At 42.9% G+C, this 20621-nt stretch overlaps 1 protein-coding gene across 28 annotated transcripts in view; it reads right to left on the bottom strand.

Annotated features, from left to right (window-relative positions):
* MAGI1 (membrane associated guanylate kinase, WW and PDZ domain containing 1) overlaps window positions 1-20621 on the bottom strand; it is a 335583-nt gene that overhangs the window by 48120 nt on the left and 266842 nt on the right. For 13 of the 28 annotated variants that reach the window (XM_042014699.1, XM_042014557.1, XM_042014708.1 and 10 more), the window contains exons 6-12: window positions 20476-20558; window positions 17621-17659; window positions 13138-13195; window positions 10815-10903; window positions 9783-9875; window positions 6778-6960; window positions 5012-5632 (exon numbers count right to left, since the gene is read on the bottom strand). In XM_042014699.1, coding sequence (XP_041870633.1) covers window positions 5012-5632; window positions 6778-6960; window positions 9783-9875; window positions 10815-10903; window positions 13138-13195; window positions 17621-17659; window positions 20476-20558 — 1166 coding nt within the window. The remainder of the gene's footprint in view (window positions 1-5011; window positions 5633-6777; window positions 6961-9782; window positions 9876-10814; window positions 10904-13137; window positions 13196-17620; window positions 17660-20475; window positions 20559-20621) is intronic. The other 15 variants (XM_042014754.1, XM_042014736.1, XM_042014717.1 and 12 more) reach the window with 5 other exon arrangements.

The following is a 20621-nucleotide window of genomic DNA, read 5'->3' as shown; positions in this document are numbered from 1 at the left end:
GTGAATACAGATGCAACTGTGAGAGCTTTGAAGGTAAATTGTCTATTCAAACCTGCACAAACACTGCCCAGTGTAATTCTTGGAACTGAACACAAACTAAACACATATATTTTGGTTAACCTGAAGATTGACCTAAAAAAGAGGAAAAAAAGGAAAAAAAAATCCTCTTTAATCAGAGGCAATTCACAAAATATAAAATACATACAAGTTTTCACTGAAACAAAGACTAGATCTTAGTGATTCCAAAAAATACAGCACAGTAGTTTTGCAGAATAACTTGTTCTGACACAACCTGTCCCACCATAAACACAACTTCCAGAATAAAAGTCCCGTGGGAAGCAGGGAAATTATCCTGACAAAATGTTGTTTTTATTATGAATAGAGTCCATGCAGAATGGAGAGGTATTTGAGAATTGCTTATTTCAGTTGATTACAGTGCATAGGCAAGGCTTCAATGACTAATGGATTTCAAGTGGCAAATAATATTACCTTGTTTCTTCGCTCTTTTTGGTTTTTTTGGGTTTTTTTTTTTTGTGGAAAGTACTTTGTGTACTTGGTAGGTACAAGGTTGAAAGAACGTTTTCAGCTACAAACATTCAAAATCAAGTTGTACCTTTTGTGGTCACATTAACCATAATTCTTTAAAACAACCAAAGTACGTAATCACAATTTCCAGTGCAGGGACAAAAACATATACTTAATTCTCCATTTTGCAGCAGCAGCACCGTTTACTTTCAGGCGCAGAGCCCTCAAATGGTCCTGCTGGCTTATCAAGCACCTCCTCTGCTGTTTCAGGGACCATGTCCTGTCCTCTTCAAATGTGCCAAGCTTCACCGTCAGGCAGCAAAGCCTTTGTACCTCCTCCAGTTTTACTTACAGGCTCTAATGGCTTGGCACTCACTTCTCATTCCCAGTTTAACTTACTCTCAGCAAACAACACACAGTTGTTCAGTCAACTTCTTCGTTTAAATACCTTCTATCTCTCCTGCCTAATAGAGACAAGAATTATTTTGTCCCCTCTGTCCCTTCATTTTGCTAAGCAAAAGCAGCTTTGCCAACTGGCCCAATCAACCCTCTGTACCCTGGGGGGGCTGAACTCTTTCTGAACCCCTCAAGATCAGTGAGTTTTTTCCAGTTTTATCCATATATAGGTGAAACAGGAAAACAACACCAATATAATTAATCCTACAGAGGGGAGGAGGGAGAAGAAAATAAAAAATTAGAAAATAAACCAGAACATGGACAAGGTAAGTTTTTTTGGAGGCCTCTGGGAAGCAAATTCTCAGTGATCTGACTTTGTACAAGTATTTATCCCTCTGCCCCAATCCTGCATGAGTTCTGCAAACGATTTTAGACATTAGCACACAGAGGGGGCGTTTCAGCTTCATCCCTCCTGAAATCATCCTTGTGTGCCTCACTCAGAGGCAGCGGCAGGATTTGCCCTCTCCCATAAGCCAGTGTTGCAGCTGAACACACTTCACAGTAAATATTTTACAGGCTGTTCTCAGCAGCTCTGGGTTTGCATTTTAACAATTAGACCTCCTTGCTGGGAGTGCACCAGCAGCTTGGAGCAGGCAGAGCTTTTCCTGTGTATTGCACATCTCTTTCTGATATTTTTCTGCTTGATTAGTAATCACTTCTGAAAATCCTTTCGACAGCCCTTGAATACAAGCCTTAGTGTTGCAGGGATGCTTCCTGCACAGCAGGACTGAATGCAAATGTTGGGCTGAAGGAAGAATGCTGACAGCATCTGAGCACTTTTCTCACTGGACACCAGAGGGAGGAGGAGGAAAGGATAAGTGACAGGGAAGCAAAAGAACAGCTTCAAAAGCCCTGAAGGAGCTTATCAGACACCCGAGCCAAATACATTTCTGCAGTCGGACCAAAATAAATAGTGGCGCCTTGTCTGGGGATGGTGCTGCTGAGGAGAGACTTGGCAGGGGTAATAGGAGGTAAAGTTACAGGGAAAAGGACCCAAGTGCAGCAGCACTGAGTGCCAGGTGGATTTTAGCCAGTTCCACCTTTTGTTTTTTTAAATAGTTTAGATTGGAAAGGACCTTGAAGATCTAGTTCAAGCTGCCCTGCTGGGCACAGGACACCTCCCACTATCCCAGGCTGCTCCAAACCCCAGGCAGCCTGGCCTTGGACACCTCCAGGGATGGGGCTGCCACAGCTTCCCTGGGCAACCTGTGCCACGGCCTCACCACCCTCACAGGGAACAGCTCCTTCCCAATGTCCAATCTAAACCTACCTACTTTCAGTTTCAAAGCCATTCCCCCTGCCCTGTCACTACACGCTCTTGTGAAAAGTCATTCTCCAGCAATCTTGCAAGCCCCTTTATGTACTGGAAAGTGTTATAACATTTCCCTGAAGCCTTCTCTTTTCACGTTGAGCAACCCCAACTCTCCGCCTGTACTCATAGCAGAGCTACTCGTTGTAGATACAAAAATGCTGCTAGCAAGGATTTTCTTGCTATTTTCTAAGTCTGTGAGAGACTTTTCTCTCACGCAGAAGAGGTAGCAGGGAATGTAAACAACCAAGCCACCTGCAACCTTGAAAAGTTTGTTTATGGTACAGTAGAAAAATATTTTGACAATGGGCGTTCTAGGACTTCACCCAATCACCCCCAAGGGGTGGCTGGTCCTTTGTCCAATTAGACTATGAAGAAAAAATTCTATAAAAGAGTTTGTAAAATAATTAAATAAATCAATCTTGCTGCACAATTCCTGCCTGCTGGATCTTCTCTCCTCCTCCTCCCTACGGCTGCGGGACACGGTGATACACCCTAGGGCCCAGGCCTGTGGTAATAACTCATAGCTCTGATCATCTTGGTGGCCTCCTTTGGACTTGCTCCCACAGGTCCACGTTGTTCCAATGCTGGGCCCCCAGAGCTGGATGCAGTGCTCCAGGTGGGGCCTCACAAGGATGGAGTAGAGAGGCAGAGTCCATCCCTCACCTGCTGCCCATGGTGCTCTGGATACAGGCCAGGACACGGTTGGATTTCCGGGCTGTGAGCGCACATGGCTGGGGCACGTCCAGCCTCTCATCTGCCAACATCACCTTAGAAGCCTTAAGCAAACCTGACTGGTTTTGGTTCTGGGTCTACTACTGTGCATACTCTGCTTGGCTTCCTTGCCACAGCTGGAGTGCATTTTGAGTCTAGCTTTTCTCTGGATGTGAAGAGAACCTTGTTTCAATGATTAACTGTGGACCAGGGCCACCAGGATCTCCAAGTTCTGTACCACGAGAGTGTGAAATTTGAAACTGCAAGTGCTCTGTGTCGAGATGGAAATGTGAGGACCTTGAAGGAGGGAGGGAAGCTGTTCAAGGAGACTGATAAGGTACCTTATCTAGGAAGGTGATAGCAAATGTGGTTAGTATCTTGATTAAATTAAAAAAAAAAAAAAAATGAAGAGATTCAACAAGAGTACCAGGGAACTATTTACTATTTTATTAAAACCAGGCTTTTATTTCCTCATCAAAACTTTTCATTATGCCTTCAAGGCTTTAGGAGGATTATTAAATGTCAGGCACAATTCAAATAATTAATATATGGTGTTACTAGATATATACACACTCTCCAGGAGGATTAATAATAGCTGCTATTTTTCTTCCAACCATATTTTCTCCATAATACATATATTAATCATGAGAATGAAGTGCATTTTTTAAATCTCTCTAGTACTGAAAGTCTTTAAGGAACTCAACTTTGAAAATTGGAGAATTCTTAATATATTCTGTTCTCTACTTTCTAATTTACTATTAAAATATGAAAACACAGTCAACACTTGGAAAGAAAGCAATATAGGAAAGGCAGTGCTTTCTCCAGAGCTGCTATGAATTGCAGAATCAATGTATTCAATGCCTTGAAATAGGTCTTGAAAAACAGCAAACCAGACTTACAAATTCAGGAAACAACTTGTCCCCTGTTAAAATGGACTGGCTTTTGGTGCTTACTACAATCAAAACAGTTTAGAGAAGTCACCAGGAAAGTACTTTTATAGCACACACTCCCCCCAGGTCTGGCTGGGGGCTGTGTTCAGCACTTCCTTGTCAGTTTAACCCTGCCTCTGCAGCAAGGTCATTCCTGTGATCCACTGTGCACCCATGTGTGTATTGTCCACAAAAACCTGCATGGGACAGGGAGCAGTGGGGACAGGCCTTTGTCCCTCTGAGAGCCCCACTGTCAATGCCAGGGAGCAGGGGAGAGCTGACCCCTCTGCTCTTGACTTCGTAGTCAACAGCTGAGCTGGACTTTGCCTGTGAGCTTGACCCTATCCCAGTAATCGCAATCCACAGGCTAAAGGGGTGGTACCTCAGGTTACTTTACACTTACAAGAGTGCAGGGAAAGAGTTCCTGTGGATGGAGTGACCACTGACAGGTTACTTGCCAACCATGCTCCATGTGGGCTGCAGACATACTGCCTGTAGGATAGGTTTTGTACCTGCTGGTGGCCTCGGCAATGCAACCAAAAAATGAGCTTAGCTCCCAATGGCACAGTAAACAAATGTGCAGAAGTCACATTTCAATTGCTTACAACTTGGAGAAATATAAATTCTCTCCCAGATGTATTCCAGGTATAATCCTTCCCCAATGGAGAGTCATTAAGTATCTGATTTTGATCACTGCAAATTACAGAACATATTACCAGCCTTTTCCATATCCCAGAATAGCTCAAGGAACATCCATGTTCTATTTAAAACACTCAAGTTTTCTGAGCATGAGACCAGGGTTTGTTATGTAAGCAAAGGTGTAACCACATCACCCTCCTGCCCCTTAACAGTGTTGTGTGCATGTGGGAACCTGAGCATCCCCTCCCAGTGCAGCAACACAATAAATAATTTTAACCATCTATGTGACCTGACAGCTGCCAGCTTGGGGCAGTTCCTACACCTCAGGACAAAAATAATTTCTACCAAGACGCTTAGGAGAGCAGATCTTTCGTGACATGCATTTTTTCCTTTTTTTAATTTCAAGAAGAGATGTTTTAAAACAGTTTTGAAGACTTACCTCCTCGCTGCACCAGCAACGTGACTTCGCTTCCCTTAGGACATTCAATCAGCATATCCACCACCTGGTTGTGAGTGAGGCTCTGCACATTCTTCTTGTTGACTTCGACTATGAGGTCGCCCTCCTTCAGGCCGCGGCACCGTGGGCTGTCCACAATTTGTTTCACTCTTTGGCCGCCCCCGCCAGGACTATCTGCTATAGTAAACCCGAAGCCCATGGGCCCTTTCACTATGTGCACAGTTATGAGTTCAGGTTGTGTTGCTATCGAGGATGCCAAAGACACCGTGTCGTTGGGGTAGCCATGGGGTCCATTGGAGGAGACCTCAGCTGGGCTGCTGGGCCTTGCCTCCTTTGTGCCTATTACTTTTCCTGTTTTACTACTGTGGCTTGCTGGGGAGTCGTAGTTTTCCTGCCCATTCACAATGATCGGCTCTTTGTCCAAAATTGCCACAGATGTGACCAGGCTCGTGTTGGGGTCGTCGGGGTCGAAGGGCAGGGGGTAGCCCCGGCACAGTTCAAGGTCCACACTGGCACCGATGGGGATGGACTGGAAGATTTTCACCACCTGAGCATGAGTGTGCCCCAGAACACAGGTATCATTCACACTGACTATGACGTCTCCTGCAGAGGACACAGACAGACAGACCAAGAAAATACATTTAGCACACTGCAGAAAGGTGAGGACTACAGCCTGAGAGCAGATCTGCAGCATGCACAGGTACCACTCACAGGCAACAGTAGCATTTCAGCACAAGAAAAAGGAGTGGTGACACTTGGGTGAGCAAAAACTCTGTGGATTCATGGCATAAAGCCTTTATGTACATAAATGTTTTTGAAAGTGAAAATGGAATTGGCTCATGCAAAAACTTAATCAATTTAAATGATGGTATATGGCCCGTTTCACAGCTATTTTGAAGTCCAGCTCTTACTGTTACACGTTGACATATGATAGAAACAAAATCGAGAGCACACAGGAGCTGTAACAGAAGGCTCTCAAATACCAACTGCTCAAACACAGTGAGTGCCACATGTCATGTCTCATATTTCAGCCTGAAATTCAGATATCGATTAAGTTATGAGTAATTTTATTAACTCTGGGGCTGCAAAACAGGGATGTTAAGTGCTGTGATGGTCCAACTGAAAGTGAGGAGTTGTGACCTCAGATGAAGCCTAAAAGGATTTCATAGAATTAAAGTGGAAAAATACATCTAAGATCATTGAGTCAAACCATTAACCCAGCACCACTGTGTTCACCACTAAACAGTATTTCATATTTTGCCACTGAATTGTGGCAAAATCCCCGATCTGATCTCTGGCAAAATGAGTTTGCCCTTGGTGCCTCCACACAGGGAGATGCAGATTAGCCCACTGCTCTGCCCATTCCTTGGGAGTAGCTTTGGAAAGGGGCAAGCAGCATGGTAGAGACACAAACACATGGTGGTGCAGCCCTACAAAAATCCATCATCCATTTCCAGGAGCAGGAACCCACAGCCTGATGTGGAACCCCACAACTGCTGGATCAGGGTGGGGAGAGCAGGAACTGGCAGTGCCCAGCTGGGTATTTTGACACTGAGATGGAATTCCAATACATGAAGTGTCCTTTCCCAAGATTCTCAATGTATCTCACTTCCTTACTTGCTGATAAGAAAGCTGAATGCCTTTCCCCAAGAAGGGGATGACGGCTACATTTATAAATGGCACTTAAAACCAGCTGCAAAAACACAAACCGAAGTGGTGGTGATGATTTTGGTAAAAAGCACCAGTACCTGTTTCCATTTTGCCATCCAACGCTGCAGGACCGTCAAGCACCAAACTTTTGATTTGGAGAAATTCATCTGGCTCATCCCCTCCAACTACGGTGAAGCCAAACCCCCTGCTGCTTTTCCTTAGCTTGGTGTGGATGAACTTCCCTTTCAACTCAGAAGGGTTTCGTGTAAAAAAAGGTTTTCCTGTATAGGAGGTTTGGAAAAAAAATCTATGAGCAGGCATACATGAGTGTTTGATCTCTTTTTCCTCTGCCCCTCCCCATTCTGACGAGTCCGTGGACAAACACAGCAGTGTGCAGGGACAGGACTGCACTTCACTCCTGCATCCTCTCATCTCATCACACTCCACCCATCTCCTTGGACCTAGGCACGCAGGAAAAGGCATGAACAAAACCCCAGTACCTGGCACTTTGTTAGCTGTGGTCGTGCACACCAAAGCCCCAAGGCTACAAAGGGGAAAACACATGCTGCTTTAAAGAACGGAATATATTAAAGCTGGGAATGCTGGGCTAGATGTATGTCTTATCTCTGTGCTGAGGTGGTTATATCCATCCTGGGAAGGATGGGGCAGGGTTAGGGGGCCTCCTACAGAAGGACTCTGCAGTGAAGAGTTTCTGCAGAAAGAAGCATCATCATGTTTTTCACCACTTGACCCTCTCCCAACCCACTGAGCAAAATGCAACTTCTGAGCTCTGACAAGACACTGATACCCTTTAGCACAACCCCCAGCCCCACCACTGCTACCACCCTGTGACCTCCTCTGGTGAAAACAGGAGGATGCTGACATTGTTCTTCAGACACTGTTTGAAGTCTTTTCTCCTCCCTTTCTGCTCCTTGCCGCTTGTGGATGAAACACTTCTGATGTGAAGTATGAATCAAAGAGCAGCCCAGGACTGGAGCAGCTGTGCTGGAGGGCTGGGAATGCTCTCTGGGAGCACAGTTAGGAGGAAAAGAGGTGCTCCATGGACAAAAGCACATCCTTGCAAAGCATGTTGCACAGTCTCAGAAAAGGGATCACGGTTGCTTCACTTCACAGTGCCAACACTAAACACCTTCACACTTTTAATTGTTTTTAATGCTTAGCCTATGCCACTAAGCCCTCTGGTGACAGCTCCGGGATCAGCAGTGGGTATCACAGCCAGGAGAGCTGGCGCACTTTCAAACACCTGGGCAGCATTGCCATGGGCCTCTGCTCAGAAAGGAGACCTCAGGGGAGAGCGAGGGGATTTGAGACTTGTAAGCCTTTGACTGGGGGAAATAATGTGTATTTGAAGATTATTCATGAGGAGGCAGCATGAGGACTTGTAGTCTTCTGCCTTTGAAGGGTGGCAGAGGAACACGGTAATCCTGCACATCGTGGGCAGATCCTCTGCTCAGACCCCAGCCTGCAAAAAAGCCCTGAGTATCAAAGTGCAACCCAGTGTCTCAGGTAACAAACAGCCGAGAGGCAGAGTGCAGCAGGGCTCATTTCTGGTTCAAAGGACAAGCAGAACAAGCAGGGCTTGCTAGTGTCTACCCACTGATACAGGCTGAGCTTGCCCTGCAGCAACAGGACAGCAGCACCACAGGCTATATGCCACCTACAGCATTCAAGAGGGTATCCCATTTGAAATTAGTGCATCTAAAAACCCAGGCTCTGAGAGTGTTGCCAGGGGCACAGGGAGGGCTCCTTGTGCCCATGTCCCTGCCAGCAGTGCTATCGGGGGGAGAGATGGAAACCTCTGGGCATGGAAGCTGGAAAAGGTGCTGTAAATGGGCAGTGAGAAAAGAGGGAGCAGCACTGAGAAAGGAGGAGGAAGGAATGAAAGAGGAGAGGAGTCATCAGCAGGTACCAGGACGTGTTACTCAGAGCGGTGCTGAGACAGGTTAATGCTCTGCTCTAACACTGCTGCACAATTTTGGTGGCTGAGCAGGCTCCCAACATCACCTCTGTGCGATGGATCCTTTGCACCACCATGTGTGGATGTTTGGGCAGCCTTTGCTTCAGCCTGACTGTGGAAAAGGCAAAGGTGGCATCCACAGATGCCTCCAGGAGGAAGATCAGCCTTTTTGGGGCACTCTGATTACATCTCTAAACCCAGGTGCCTGGTGGTCAGGGTGCCATGCTCAGACCTCTCATGTTTTTTCCTTGCTGCCAGGTTGGATTACTCTAGTGTGCTCTAATACCCCTTAGGACTGTGCTGGGGGCTTTGGGTCCTGTGAAATTCCACATGTCTGTTCTGGAAGGGCTGGTCTGCTGCCAGCTGCTGCAGAGAGCACTCCCTGGGTCTTCCTGGCAGGAAAGGCTGCCTGGGACAGCAGCACTCCAGTCAGGTTTGCCTTCGGAGACCATGGGAGTATTTCCCAGCTCCCAGCTGCTCCCACCTCTGTCAGAAAGATGCATTCCAGCCAGATTCCCCCTCTCACCTTCCCCAGGCTCTGGGTCCTGGAGACCAGGGCAGTGCCACTCACTTGCTGTGCAATTCAGATGTAGTCAAAGATACAAAGATAAGCCTTCTTAAAACGACTTGTAATCAGAGAGCACTTTACTGCCACAGGTACAAGTGGAATTCCCTGGCCCTTGCTGGCAACCTGACCTGGCAATGTTTCAGCTCATGCTGCAAATTCAGGAATGATTTGCAGTGGGTTATTTAAGGCAAACAATTGGTCTGTGAGTAATTGGCTACACAGAACACTGACACAATAAATAAGGCTGTAATAACCCAAAGTACCTGTACAAAAGTACAACTTCTGAGTAAGTCCACTCTGTTGGAAAACTTGGAACACTACACAGAGAATAGCCACAATCCTCTTTTTGATGCACACAATCTCATTCACCTCTTGCATTCAGCAACAAATGTAGTCTTGAAACAACTAGTCTCAAAATCTGTGAATTCAGATAAGCAGGCACAGGCCCTGGTGTGTCACCAGTCGTGGAAATACTGCCCTTGTGGTGGCCAAGGGAATTTCATTCTCAGGAAAAAGAACTTGTTGCTCTTTTACAGCTGGTTTAACAAGGCTGTTACCTTGTACTGGTGCTTCCCGAACTGCCTCTTGGTTGTTTGAAACATGGTTTGGAGCAGCAGGTGGAGGGAGAGATGGACACTCCTCTGTCCACTCTAGAGAGGGCAGAGAGGGAAATATTACTGGTTGCTTACAACAGCACCATGAGCTGCTGCATGTGCACACACTGGGAGAGTGGGGGTCAAGCAGAGGAGGTGTGAAAAGCATGGCAAGAGAGGAAACAGAGTCACAGACAGAGGGAATAAAATAAATAGGATGTCCAAAAACCAGTCCTGAAGGATCTCTATATCCAGGTCAACTCATCCATCTGCTGGGACATCCTACCTCACACTCAAACTTGGGACTTGATTTGCATCTATGTGGACTTGACATTTAAATGAAATCTACTCCCTGTGCCGTTCATGGCATCTAAGTAGAAGAACAAACCCAAATGCCACATGGCCCTCACTGCAGTTGGACTGCATTTGAAGAAAAAAATGTAAAAAGTGAGAAGGAAAAAAAAAGGGGGCAAGAGGGAGGAAATTAATAAAAAAACGTGTTTCAAAATAAGGCAATTACTTCAAATTTTAGAGCCTGACAACATACAAAGGTCTCAGTTTAAGAAGTCTCTCATGCAGGGTTTGTCTAGTGCATGTAAGTGCCCACTCCTCAACCCCTTTGATAGCCTGAGTCCCAGTGCAGATTGGAACAACACCACCTACAGTGACTAACTTGATGGAGCAGACTGAAGAGGAAAACATGTTTTAGTTGTTTCTGGGAAGTCTAGAAACTTTCCAGAAATAAAGGACATACAAAGAAAAATCTCTCCTGTTCAACAAGGCTGAAACCTTCTATGTTTAAGTGATACAGTTTAGATTTTCTCCTTTGCTACATCTTCTGTGAAGGCTAAACACAGCTTTTGCTACGCACATCACTTTGCCTTTAAACACTAAGGCCACGGAGGGAAGGACAAACACATTGGCATGGTGATGCCATGGCAAGGGAGGGCATTCCTTCATGAACACCCCATACACCATGCCCTCAAGGGTGCCAACCTTCTGGAGGCTGTTGCTGTTGTTCGAGCTGCTTCTTCCTCTTTGCTTCAAGAACTGGGTTTTCATACTGTGTCTTCCGGTTGATGTGGCTGGAGATGAAAAAGAGCAATGAATTAGGAAACCTTTATGGAACAAGCAGGAATGAGGGCCAGGCATTGAAACTCCTCTTTCTGAGGAAAGGAGTAAAATACCAAACACACTCAACAGCAGTGGATGTGGAGCAAGGCTCATCTAGTTGTGCCAAAAAGAGTACTTAGAAAAACAAGCGGATTCTGGTATTGATACGATGTCTTGAGTAGGAATGGCTAATTCCTTCAAATACAGTAATGTAGTGATCTATCTGTGAAAAATGAGATTAAAGCAGGAAAGGCATTCTGTCTGATTGCATTTTAAAAGACAGGCTTGTATCATCCCTGCTTTATTTAGATTCCCAGAGGTGCAGTCATTCCCTGGCGCACCCAAGTTAAAAACAAAACCAAACTAAACTTAACAAACCAAACCCCAACATCTGTCAGCGATCTGATCAATGCACACAGGGTGTCTTAAAAGTATCTGCAGGGATGCAGGCTATGAGATGGGCTCCAAATAGATCAAAATCTATCCAGAATCAGCCAACAGCAAATACTCCCAGTGGAAACCAGCATTTAGTGAAACTTCAGCTGCTTTCCTTAGGCAGCTTTTAAACACTATGAGATGTTGAGAGCCAATACTTCTTACCAATTCCAGGACAAGAAAAAAAATCAGCCCAGTCCCAGCATGGCAGACAAGGCATGCACTCAGCAGAGGATGAACAACCTTATGAAACCAAGTGATGAACAGCAGCCACAGATGCTGGGGTGGCAGGGGCAGGTTTGGGACTCCCTGAATGGCTCATCGATGGTTCAAGAGCCATTTTCAGTAGTGATTTTGCTACAGCAGAGGAACAGGTAGATCTCAGAAAAATATATTACCTTAAAGCTATCTTCGCATGTAAAGCAAAGTTTACCATTGAGAACTTGCTATTCTACTGTCTCCTATCCAGTATGTCTTTATAAAAAAACCCACGTGAAAACCAACCACTTTTTTCAAGTAACTGTGACAGAAGCACTCCAGGGATTTATGTTCAGAAATTTTTCTGCTAAAGATCAATATTAAATCACTAGAAAAATATTTAACTTACTAAATAAAAAACAAGTTAATGAGTTCTGTAAAAGATTTCCCATTTCAAGATATCTTCAGAGAGATAAGAAAAATGATAACTACTTTAAAAATGATATAAACCTTTTCGTGATAGAATTGTCTCTCAATAAAAGCCATTATGTAATAACAGAGTGCCTGATTTGAAGGGACGGAGACAAATGCTAAAATTATAACCATCTTGCTAGCTTAGAGACAGCAAGTAAAATAAAATTATGTCTTATTGCAGTTACTTTTTGATTTAATTCAATCAGTAAGCAGCGCCACAAAACGAACTGGCATGTGTATATAAAGTGACAGGGAAAAATCCTTTAAAGACCTCTTGCCATGGCATTTAATAGCCAAAAAATATTCTTGATGTCTTTGGTAAATAAATGTCAAGACTTAATCACACAGTTTGCTAACCTTGTTTCCTTAGGCACAGATGGTAGGGTCAGAAATGAGCCAAAGCAGACAGAAACTGTATTCCATGTCTATTCTGAGGGCTATCATGAGCCATCCTACTAGACAGGAGTATACACATAATTAAAAATTCATTTTATGGGGTCAGTGCTGAAACAAAACTCAGATCTCTGGTTTCCCAAAGGAGCAATCTGACATCTTGATAAAGGAGAAGCTGCTCTAATTCCACAGAGAGTCCCATTAAACCTCCAATTTTATTCACAACAACACAGCATGATGGAAGAGCCTCTGCCATGGCTATTTGGCCACACCACCTTCTCCATCCTTTTGGGTGTCTTCTGACACAATTGGCTGGTGGATTGCTTTGTACTCTCATTTTGTGACCGTAGCACTGCATGTAGGCGAGCGAACTCAGTTAATTGCACACTTGTTAATGTTCTCTGGATAGAAGTATTTTGTGAGGTGTTGGGGCTCCTGCACATCCCAACCCTGGATTGCTCCTGTCTTCCTTGAGCTCAACCCCCTCCCCAGGGCACTCCTGTCTCCCCTGAGCCCATTCCCACTCCAGTGTGGATGGGGAATGGCCAGACAGGGCTGCCCTCTCCCAGATCCTATAACAACCCCCAGCCTGTAAGGGGCCAAGGTCTCCTCCTTGGTCTGAGATGTGACAAACAAAGCACAGAGTGGGGTGCAGGGAAAGCCTCCTCCACCTGACAGCCACACTGAAATGGGGAGCAGCACTTACTCTACATAGTAGACACCATATACGGGATCCTCAATTTTCTCCCAACCAGCAGGCAACTCTGGAAATAGAAAAAGCATTACTGAAGCCTCCAAGGCAGTTTTTTTTTTTTTCTGACAGGCAGCTGCTCCTGCCCAATGTGCAAAACTCGTCAGTAGCTCAGACCTTGCTTGGGTACTTTTCAGAATGATCACAGCTCCCTCTGAAGGGCTGGCACAGCATGACACCAACATCCAGCCTGTACCCCCTGTGCTGGGTCAGCACATCACTGGGAAGACACAAGCACTGGTCAATTTTTGATTTGCTTTTTGCATTAAATGAGCAAATGCTCCATAAATTTCCTGTCTAGGACTGCCTCAAGTACCCCCTGGTTTCTCCACCATGGCCAGTGATCCTGGATGGGGCACTGCAGGGGAAATTAATGCAGGAAAGGCCAGATGCATTTTAACACCAATCCATAAAGGTGGGTGAGATTATGGCAAAAAATTGTAGCCCACTGACAGAGACCACTTCCCTCTTCTGTACCAGGGCTGAACCATTTATGCTCACCAGTGCAGAAAACAGGATTTTTTTACTCCTTTCTTTGGGATTTGCATCACTCAGACATGAGCCCAATACAAAACCAGGACAAGATGGTTTTAACATGTATGCCACCATATGGAACCCAGCCAAGAGGGGCTGGCATGCATGGGTGTATTTCACTGCACAGCACTTCATGTAAGAACACACACTGCCACAGTCACATGTAACAGAGATTTCCTTCTTTTCATTACCATAATTAACAAAAAACAGTTCTGAAGATGAAATTAACATTTGGAAATGTATCCACTTTTGTTCCTGTTGATTTTCTAGACTGTAGATAGTACATTAACTATAATTAGTGAATGTAATGCAATCACTTCAGCATCCAACAGAGGGTTATTAAAGCTGTATGTGTTACTTAAGGGCCTGATCCTTGTGCCACTCATTTAAACACAATGTTCCCATTGGCTGGAGGTAACAAAATAATCATCCACTTAACAATACAGTGGCGTGTTTGTGTAATACTGTGAAACAACTCAGAAAAGGGCTCCACCACACTAAACACTGTGCACATGTGGTCCTACCAACTCTGCACATTCATTTAAATTTAGAAAAAACCAACATTGTTGTATAACACAAGTTCAAATACCCCATGCAAAATAATTCATCAAAATTTAACATGAAATTTTTCAACACTGACAGCAATCTATGTTTGTTCATTATCAAATGCAGAGATTTATTTCCATTAATGGCATCAATTGCTGAGCTAATACAATCAACAATGGCCCATTAATTAGAATAATGTTGCCATAAGGATAGAAATATCTCCAGACTGGAGAGGAACAGAATCTATACAAACACACATGGACTAATTACTCAAAGTTTATGTTTGTGTTCAGAATTGGCTGGAGATCAGATGAAATCAATTTCTATGGGTTTTGCTCCACATGTCCTTTATTTGCAGGTAAAGGGTAGGTTTTCCATTCTTATCATTATTTTATCCTCATTGTGTTTAACTTATTCTTTGGATTCCTTGAGACATAAGCCATTAAATGCAAGCCAATGCTAACTTTTGGGCATGAAAAAACTCCATGATTTTATCAGCGGATCGAACGCTTCAGAATCATATATTCCTTTACATCCTGCAAACTTATCTGAGAAGAAGTCAGAAAGCTAGAGGCCAATCTTGAAAGTCTTTTCACAAAGGGAACTCTCAGGTTTCCAGAGGAGTCCCAGAAGGTGAAAACACCATGGGTCTGGCTCCAAGAGTTTCAGTGCAATTCAATTAAGACCTAGCATGCGGTTGGGAAAATCACAAGCTGTTGCAGCCATTTACTTTGTTGCACTATGGTGAAAGTAGAATGGTAAAGAGATCAAGTTGGGGTGAAAGAAAAACAAAAAGTCAATGAGAGAAAGGAGAAGTAATGCACAAATGCCTTCAAATGACTTCCACCATTTTTCATGCTAAACATCTTTTGTCTATTTTGGACTGTTAAGTGCTTTTTTATTTTTAAAGTTTAAGCAAAAATTTTTGGTTTTTTTCTTCTGTTCACAAAAGATTTTGATATTAAATTTCTTTTTTTTTTCTTCCCTTTTAAAGCATTTTCACAAAAGATCAGAACACCAGCACTTTCCTAACCCCAAAAATGGCACTATGCCAAAATCTTTCCAGTTTACTGTCTCTGCAGCTTTTCATTTAAGGAACAAATCTCCATGTTTTCAGATATAACAATATACAAAACTGCAGTTTTAAATTTTAACACATTTCTTGCTGATTATGTAGATGCACTTTTTGACTTCTACAAGCTTCCAGCTCTAAAGCGAAAGGCAATATTCTCCACAGCCATATTGCAGTCTAGCTTCTTAGCTGCTTTAAATGAATCTCTTTCCTCTGTCTCTCCTGCCAAACTGAAGATGACCAAGAGCATTAGATTTTATCACAAAGATGAGATTTCAAAAAACATTTTGCATCATTAGGAGCCTGAGTGAGCCATATGGTTTTTATTTTGGTACATCCATGCAGCACCAATGCAGTCTCAGAGCATTTATCAGCAGGCAAATTCAACGGACAAATATCTAATTTCACAATTTTAAGCCTTGGATAAGTACATGGATTCCTGTTGAGATGCTCTAGTATCCTGCCCTACATACAGAGAAGCTGGATGGATTCCTAAAAAATTACTTCTCCAGCCAACAGTTTCAGTTGCAGCCATGCATTACTGTGAAGGAGCTGGAGAGGAACTCGGCACACTCAGCTCTTACTGCTCCCTGTGAAGCCAGGAGGGTTGGTCCAAGCCAAGTCAATTTCTGCTCTGAAGTTAAGTTTTTGTGTCTGAAGAACAACCTCCTGTTAAAATGAGGTGACCCACTACTCCATAGCTCTTTAGAAAACAAGAAGTTGTGAAAATGCCTTAAGTCATAATCTTCTTATATTTAGAACAGAAACTGTTGATAAGTTAAGGTGCTAAATAGCTGTTGCCAACCAGTTTTTACTAACCTGAGTTACTACAACTATACTAAGTTTTCATGCCCCTTCCCTAATGTTGCTGTAACCAATTGAGTAATTTGAAAATGTCTTTCTTTACACTGCAACATTTGCTCATCTCAACAGCGTACTGACGGGCTGTGAGCTCAATAAAGCTTATCTGCATTGAAAAAAAGGGAACATCTCGTGATGTTCCAGCAAAACACTTGTGCACATAAGTGCCTGCAGATCCGGAGTCAGGCTTATCAGCTAATGAGTTTTCCTGCATCTATTTTTTCAGCTCTGCTCTTGCACTAGTTCCTGATAGCAGACTGAAAGAAGGGTATTTTCTGTCTAATATTGCCTCTAAATTTGCTTTTTCAAAACCTCCCTCTCATTTTAAGCCACTGTTGTGAAGACCCTTGTGAGAACACTTTTCAGATTGTTGGCGTGCATCCACCTACTTCTGATGCTACTTGGTCTGCACATAACACTTGTACCACTAAAGAGACTGCATTCTTCTTTAAATTGTCATTTCTTTCAAATTCTGGCTCTATAAGAAGTTGGGCCTCCAACATTATTCCAGGCATATTATTCAGAAGAACCATTTGTGGAGCAGTGTTCCAAGTCCACTGCTAGCTGCTGAGGCTGTATCCATCACACAGAAGCAGGGAGCAGAATACAGTTACTTGCAAGTCATTACAGAAACCAGAGCTTAATTCTCTGGTAATACAATTCCTCCAGTCTGCAGTACTATGAACTGTAAGTACAGTCCTTTTTAAAAGCAATAATAGTCCTAGTGGAAATAAAATCCTATGTAACCTCTTATCCTTTCAGCTCTCCGAGTGCACTAGAGCATAGCTGAACAGAAATAACAACTACCTCTGCCATCAGTACAAACACAATGAGCACTGCTGAGATTAGATATCAAGACAGCATTCTTCACAAAGAGATGCAGCAAATAAAAGTGTACCACATCACTGAAAATCATCTGTTTATAAAATCACTGACTGAGGGAAAATTTTAAGCTGTTTCATTCACCAAGCTCAGCCAAAGCATCCAATGCAATACTTAAACTTTCTGAATCACACTTGGCTTCTATTGTCTGGGAAATGTCTTCAGCCCCAGTGAAAAAGCATCATGAGCTACTTCATTTCAGCTTTGGCATCTATAAGCTTTTTCCTGGAGCCAGAGATGCCAAAGGAAAAGACCCTGACTTCTGCAGAGTCCCGAAGAAAGTGGCTTCAAATCAGCTTTGCAAGATTAGGGCTCTCTAGCTTTCTTCAAACTTTGAATCAGTAAGAAAATCACTGCAGATCTGAAGCTAGGGAAAAATAAATGCTCTGTGCACTGGGGAAGTTTTGCTGATAAATTACTCTTGTTGAAAAAAAAAAAAAACAACTGAAAGATGCAAAATGATACAAAGGAGAAAGCAAGTAATTAAAGGCTAAAAACAGTGCAGTTGAAGTCAAATATCAAAACAAGAGATGGATGATTTACCTAGTTCACTGTCCAGTTCCTCCGTGTGTACCCCTTCTTCTCCAAGGGAAGAGCAGTAAATGAGACAGAAAAAATTAAAAGAAAATTTCAGATACCAGCACCAAGCAAGAAATTCCCTACAGCAAACAGCAGAACCAGCACTAATTTTCTACACATCGAGCCCAAGCTTTCCATTTATCACACTCCAGTGATCAGAATATTGATGGGTCTGATGCACATAATGAAAGAACTGGTTCTTGTACTCTCAAAACATCTGCATCAATGGACTACTTCCATGTCATGGTTTGATATGGCAAAGTCGTGCAATTGTGATGTTCTCACTGTAGTGAGGCTTCTCCCTCAGATCCGTACAGTCCGACCTTGGCAATCTGTTCTACAGACACAAGGATCTATCATAAGGCCAGACCTGGATACTAATGAAGAAATCTGAGAGGAAAACCTTGCACCTAAATAAGGACTAATGTAGCAAGGTTTTCAAGACAGCAACTAAATTTATGTGCCTACAAGGTCCAAAAGACTTCACTGTCCTACTCAGATGATTTAAGATAGACATGAAGTGAAGTGCCTTGTTAAACTGGAGGCACAGACCCACAGTCCAGATGCACTGGTGAGGCACAGACAGGAATGCACCAGTTTTAGCAGGGCACCTGGGACAAAGATCACATCATTTTTCAAAGACACAAAGCCATCAATATTCGCTGTTGCTCCATTTATCATTATCTGCTCCATATTCATAAGTTAACAGTGACACAGATGATTAAAGTATTGCTTAGCCTATAAATAATAACAATGCAGTCTGAAAATGAAAGATGGTGACAAAACCAGAACAAAGATGGTAAAAACAATCTTGGACCCAAAGTTTAACCCACATAAATGAATGACAGAAGCAACCAGAAAATATAGGGTTGCAACATCTGAACACCCAAAAAACCACTTCCATGACCTCTTTGCAAAATATTCTATCAAAGCAGTTGTTTGGGACCATTAGTGTGAAATACAAATTGCAATTTCTTTTGATAGCCTAAACAACTGGAGACAAGCAAAAACTTTGTCAGGGACACGTATCCTGACGAAGCAAAAGCACAAGGCAACTGCACCCAAACAAATCTGAAACAACATCTAACATTTATAAAATTCATAAAGAGGGTGGGATGAGCCTGACAACTCACATGCACACACAGCAAACAAAACAGAGGAGTCATCCCACTGACTTTTGTGGAATGACACACAAAAGTGACCCTTGCCAAAAAATGTCCAGCTTCTATGATGCAGCAAAACTAACCTTCTCTCCTCTTTGTTTTTTGAAACATAATTATTCTTATGTGCTAAGCAAGATTAGAGCAGCTAAGCAAAGCAATGCAGAGCCCTGCTGTAACTATGAAGCAACTGGTTTAACTATTGAATGTTAAAAATATCCATTAATGAGCAACTTGGTGAATGAAGTGAAGGGGTGTGTGGGAAGATGAAATTAGCTGATTTTAAGAAGTTGATAAACAAAGATGCCACTGCTCTCCAAAATTATGAACTCAATGAAATACAATAATACCAGCTGTATGTTTCTGTTCCAAATTAAACAAATTATTCCAATGTTTGCTTTACAATTGCTAAGAGGACAAGATAAAGACTTTCCCTTCTGCAAGGAGACTTAGAACTGTGTAACAGAGGAGCTCTGTCACCCTCTGTAGCCTCGTGGTACAGTAGCCTCGTGGCTGCTCCTCGCCTGGCACATCCCTGTAGTTTGAGGGTATCCTGCACTGTGCACTAGGAAGTTGGTGACTTGCTTCATCACAGCAGCCAAGACTGCAGAGGAAAATTCTCACACACTGCAAAATCTCACAAGTGAAAGATAGGAGAGGTTGAAAAACTGCATGTGTAAAAACAGTAACAGCAGTTCTGGAGGCCAGAGTAGAACCTAACAGTGAAAAGGGATTGAGATGATTCTTTTCTGAAATAAAATTGTGATTCTTACTGAGATGACTGACACCAGTAGGAGGTTAATCATATTATGAAAACTGATTTTACAAGGACAGCACCAACACTGATGAAGGAAACTCCTTCATTTTTAAGAAGTGTCTACCATGATAGTACTGTATTAGCCAAGATTATGTATTTGAATATCATCACCTTTCCTGGTCAATAGACCAAAATTCCCTCACAGGTTTTTCCAAACATTTAAGTTATTTTCATAATTCCCTTTTTATTCCAGCATCTCCTAAAGGAAAGAACCTCCATTAACAGTCCTGCATTTGGCTGCTCTAAATCGGACAGTGGCTTGCATTTCCAACATCTCAAGGAATACAAAATCTTATCATTGCAAATTTTCAGCATCAGAAATCTACACTTTCAAATGGAATTTGTTTTCAGCAATCACAACACTGCGCAGACTGTCAGCATTTAACAGTAGAAGTGAAGCAATTGAGTTATTTCTGCTCAAACAAGGAAATAATGACATAACTCTCTCAATCCATGTGAAGCAGTTGAAGCATAACACAGCAGAGCATGCAGAGACTCAGTTGTTCCCTCCCACACAGTGATCCAAGGAGCAAACATGTCAGACAGCTTTGAGTCTTGTTGAGCATCAGTGACTTTTCAAATGCCTTTGCAAAAACAGAGGCCTCTTACTTGTAGCACCTCCTTGATTTTTATTAAATTATCTGGCACCTCAATGGCTGTTTTACATTCACAACAATTTTACAACATAATGGATATTGTCTCTATGTACTTACTAATAAACCTCTTATTTTTAAAAAAAAAGTCTTTCTGAATACTAGTTATTAGGAAGAGAGAAGGAAAAGAAAAAAAGTTACCTAGGAAGAGACCAAACACAGTAGTATATCACTATTTTAGTCTCTTACCATCATCTTCACATTCTTCTAGAGGCTTCTGCTGTTTGTTCAGGCACCGTGGATCTAGCCAAGATGTTGTTTTTGTGTTATGGCTGGAAACCAAAAATGGAAATATGACCTTTGTTAATAAAGCAGAGTTGAAGTATCCCTGACAT

The sequence above is a fragment of the Corvus kubaryi genome, unplaced genomic scaffold, assembly GCF_017639235.1.
Source record: "Corvus kubaryi isolate FWS band 111438036 unplaced genomic scaffold, C.kubaryi_AGA036_p1.0 136, whole genome shotgun sequence".
Lineage (NCBI taxonomy): Eukaryota > Metazoa > Chordata > Aves > Passeriformes > Corvidae > Corvus > Corvus kubaryi.
The sequence above is the reverse complement of the archived record's forward strand: the minus strand, read 5'-3'. Positions and strand labels throughout refer to the sequence as shown.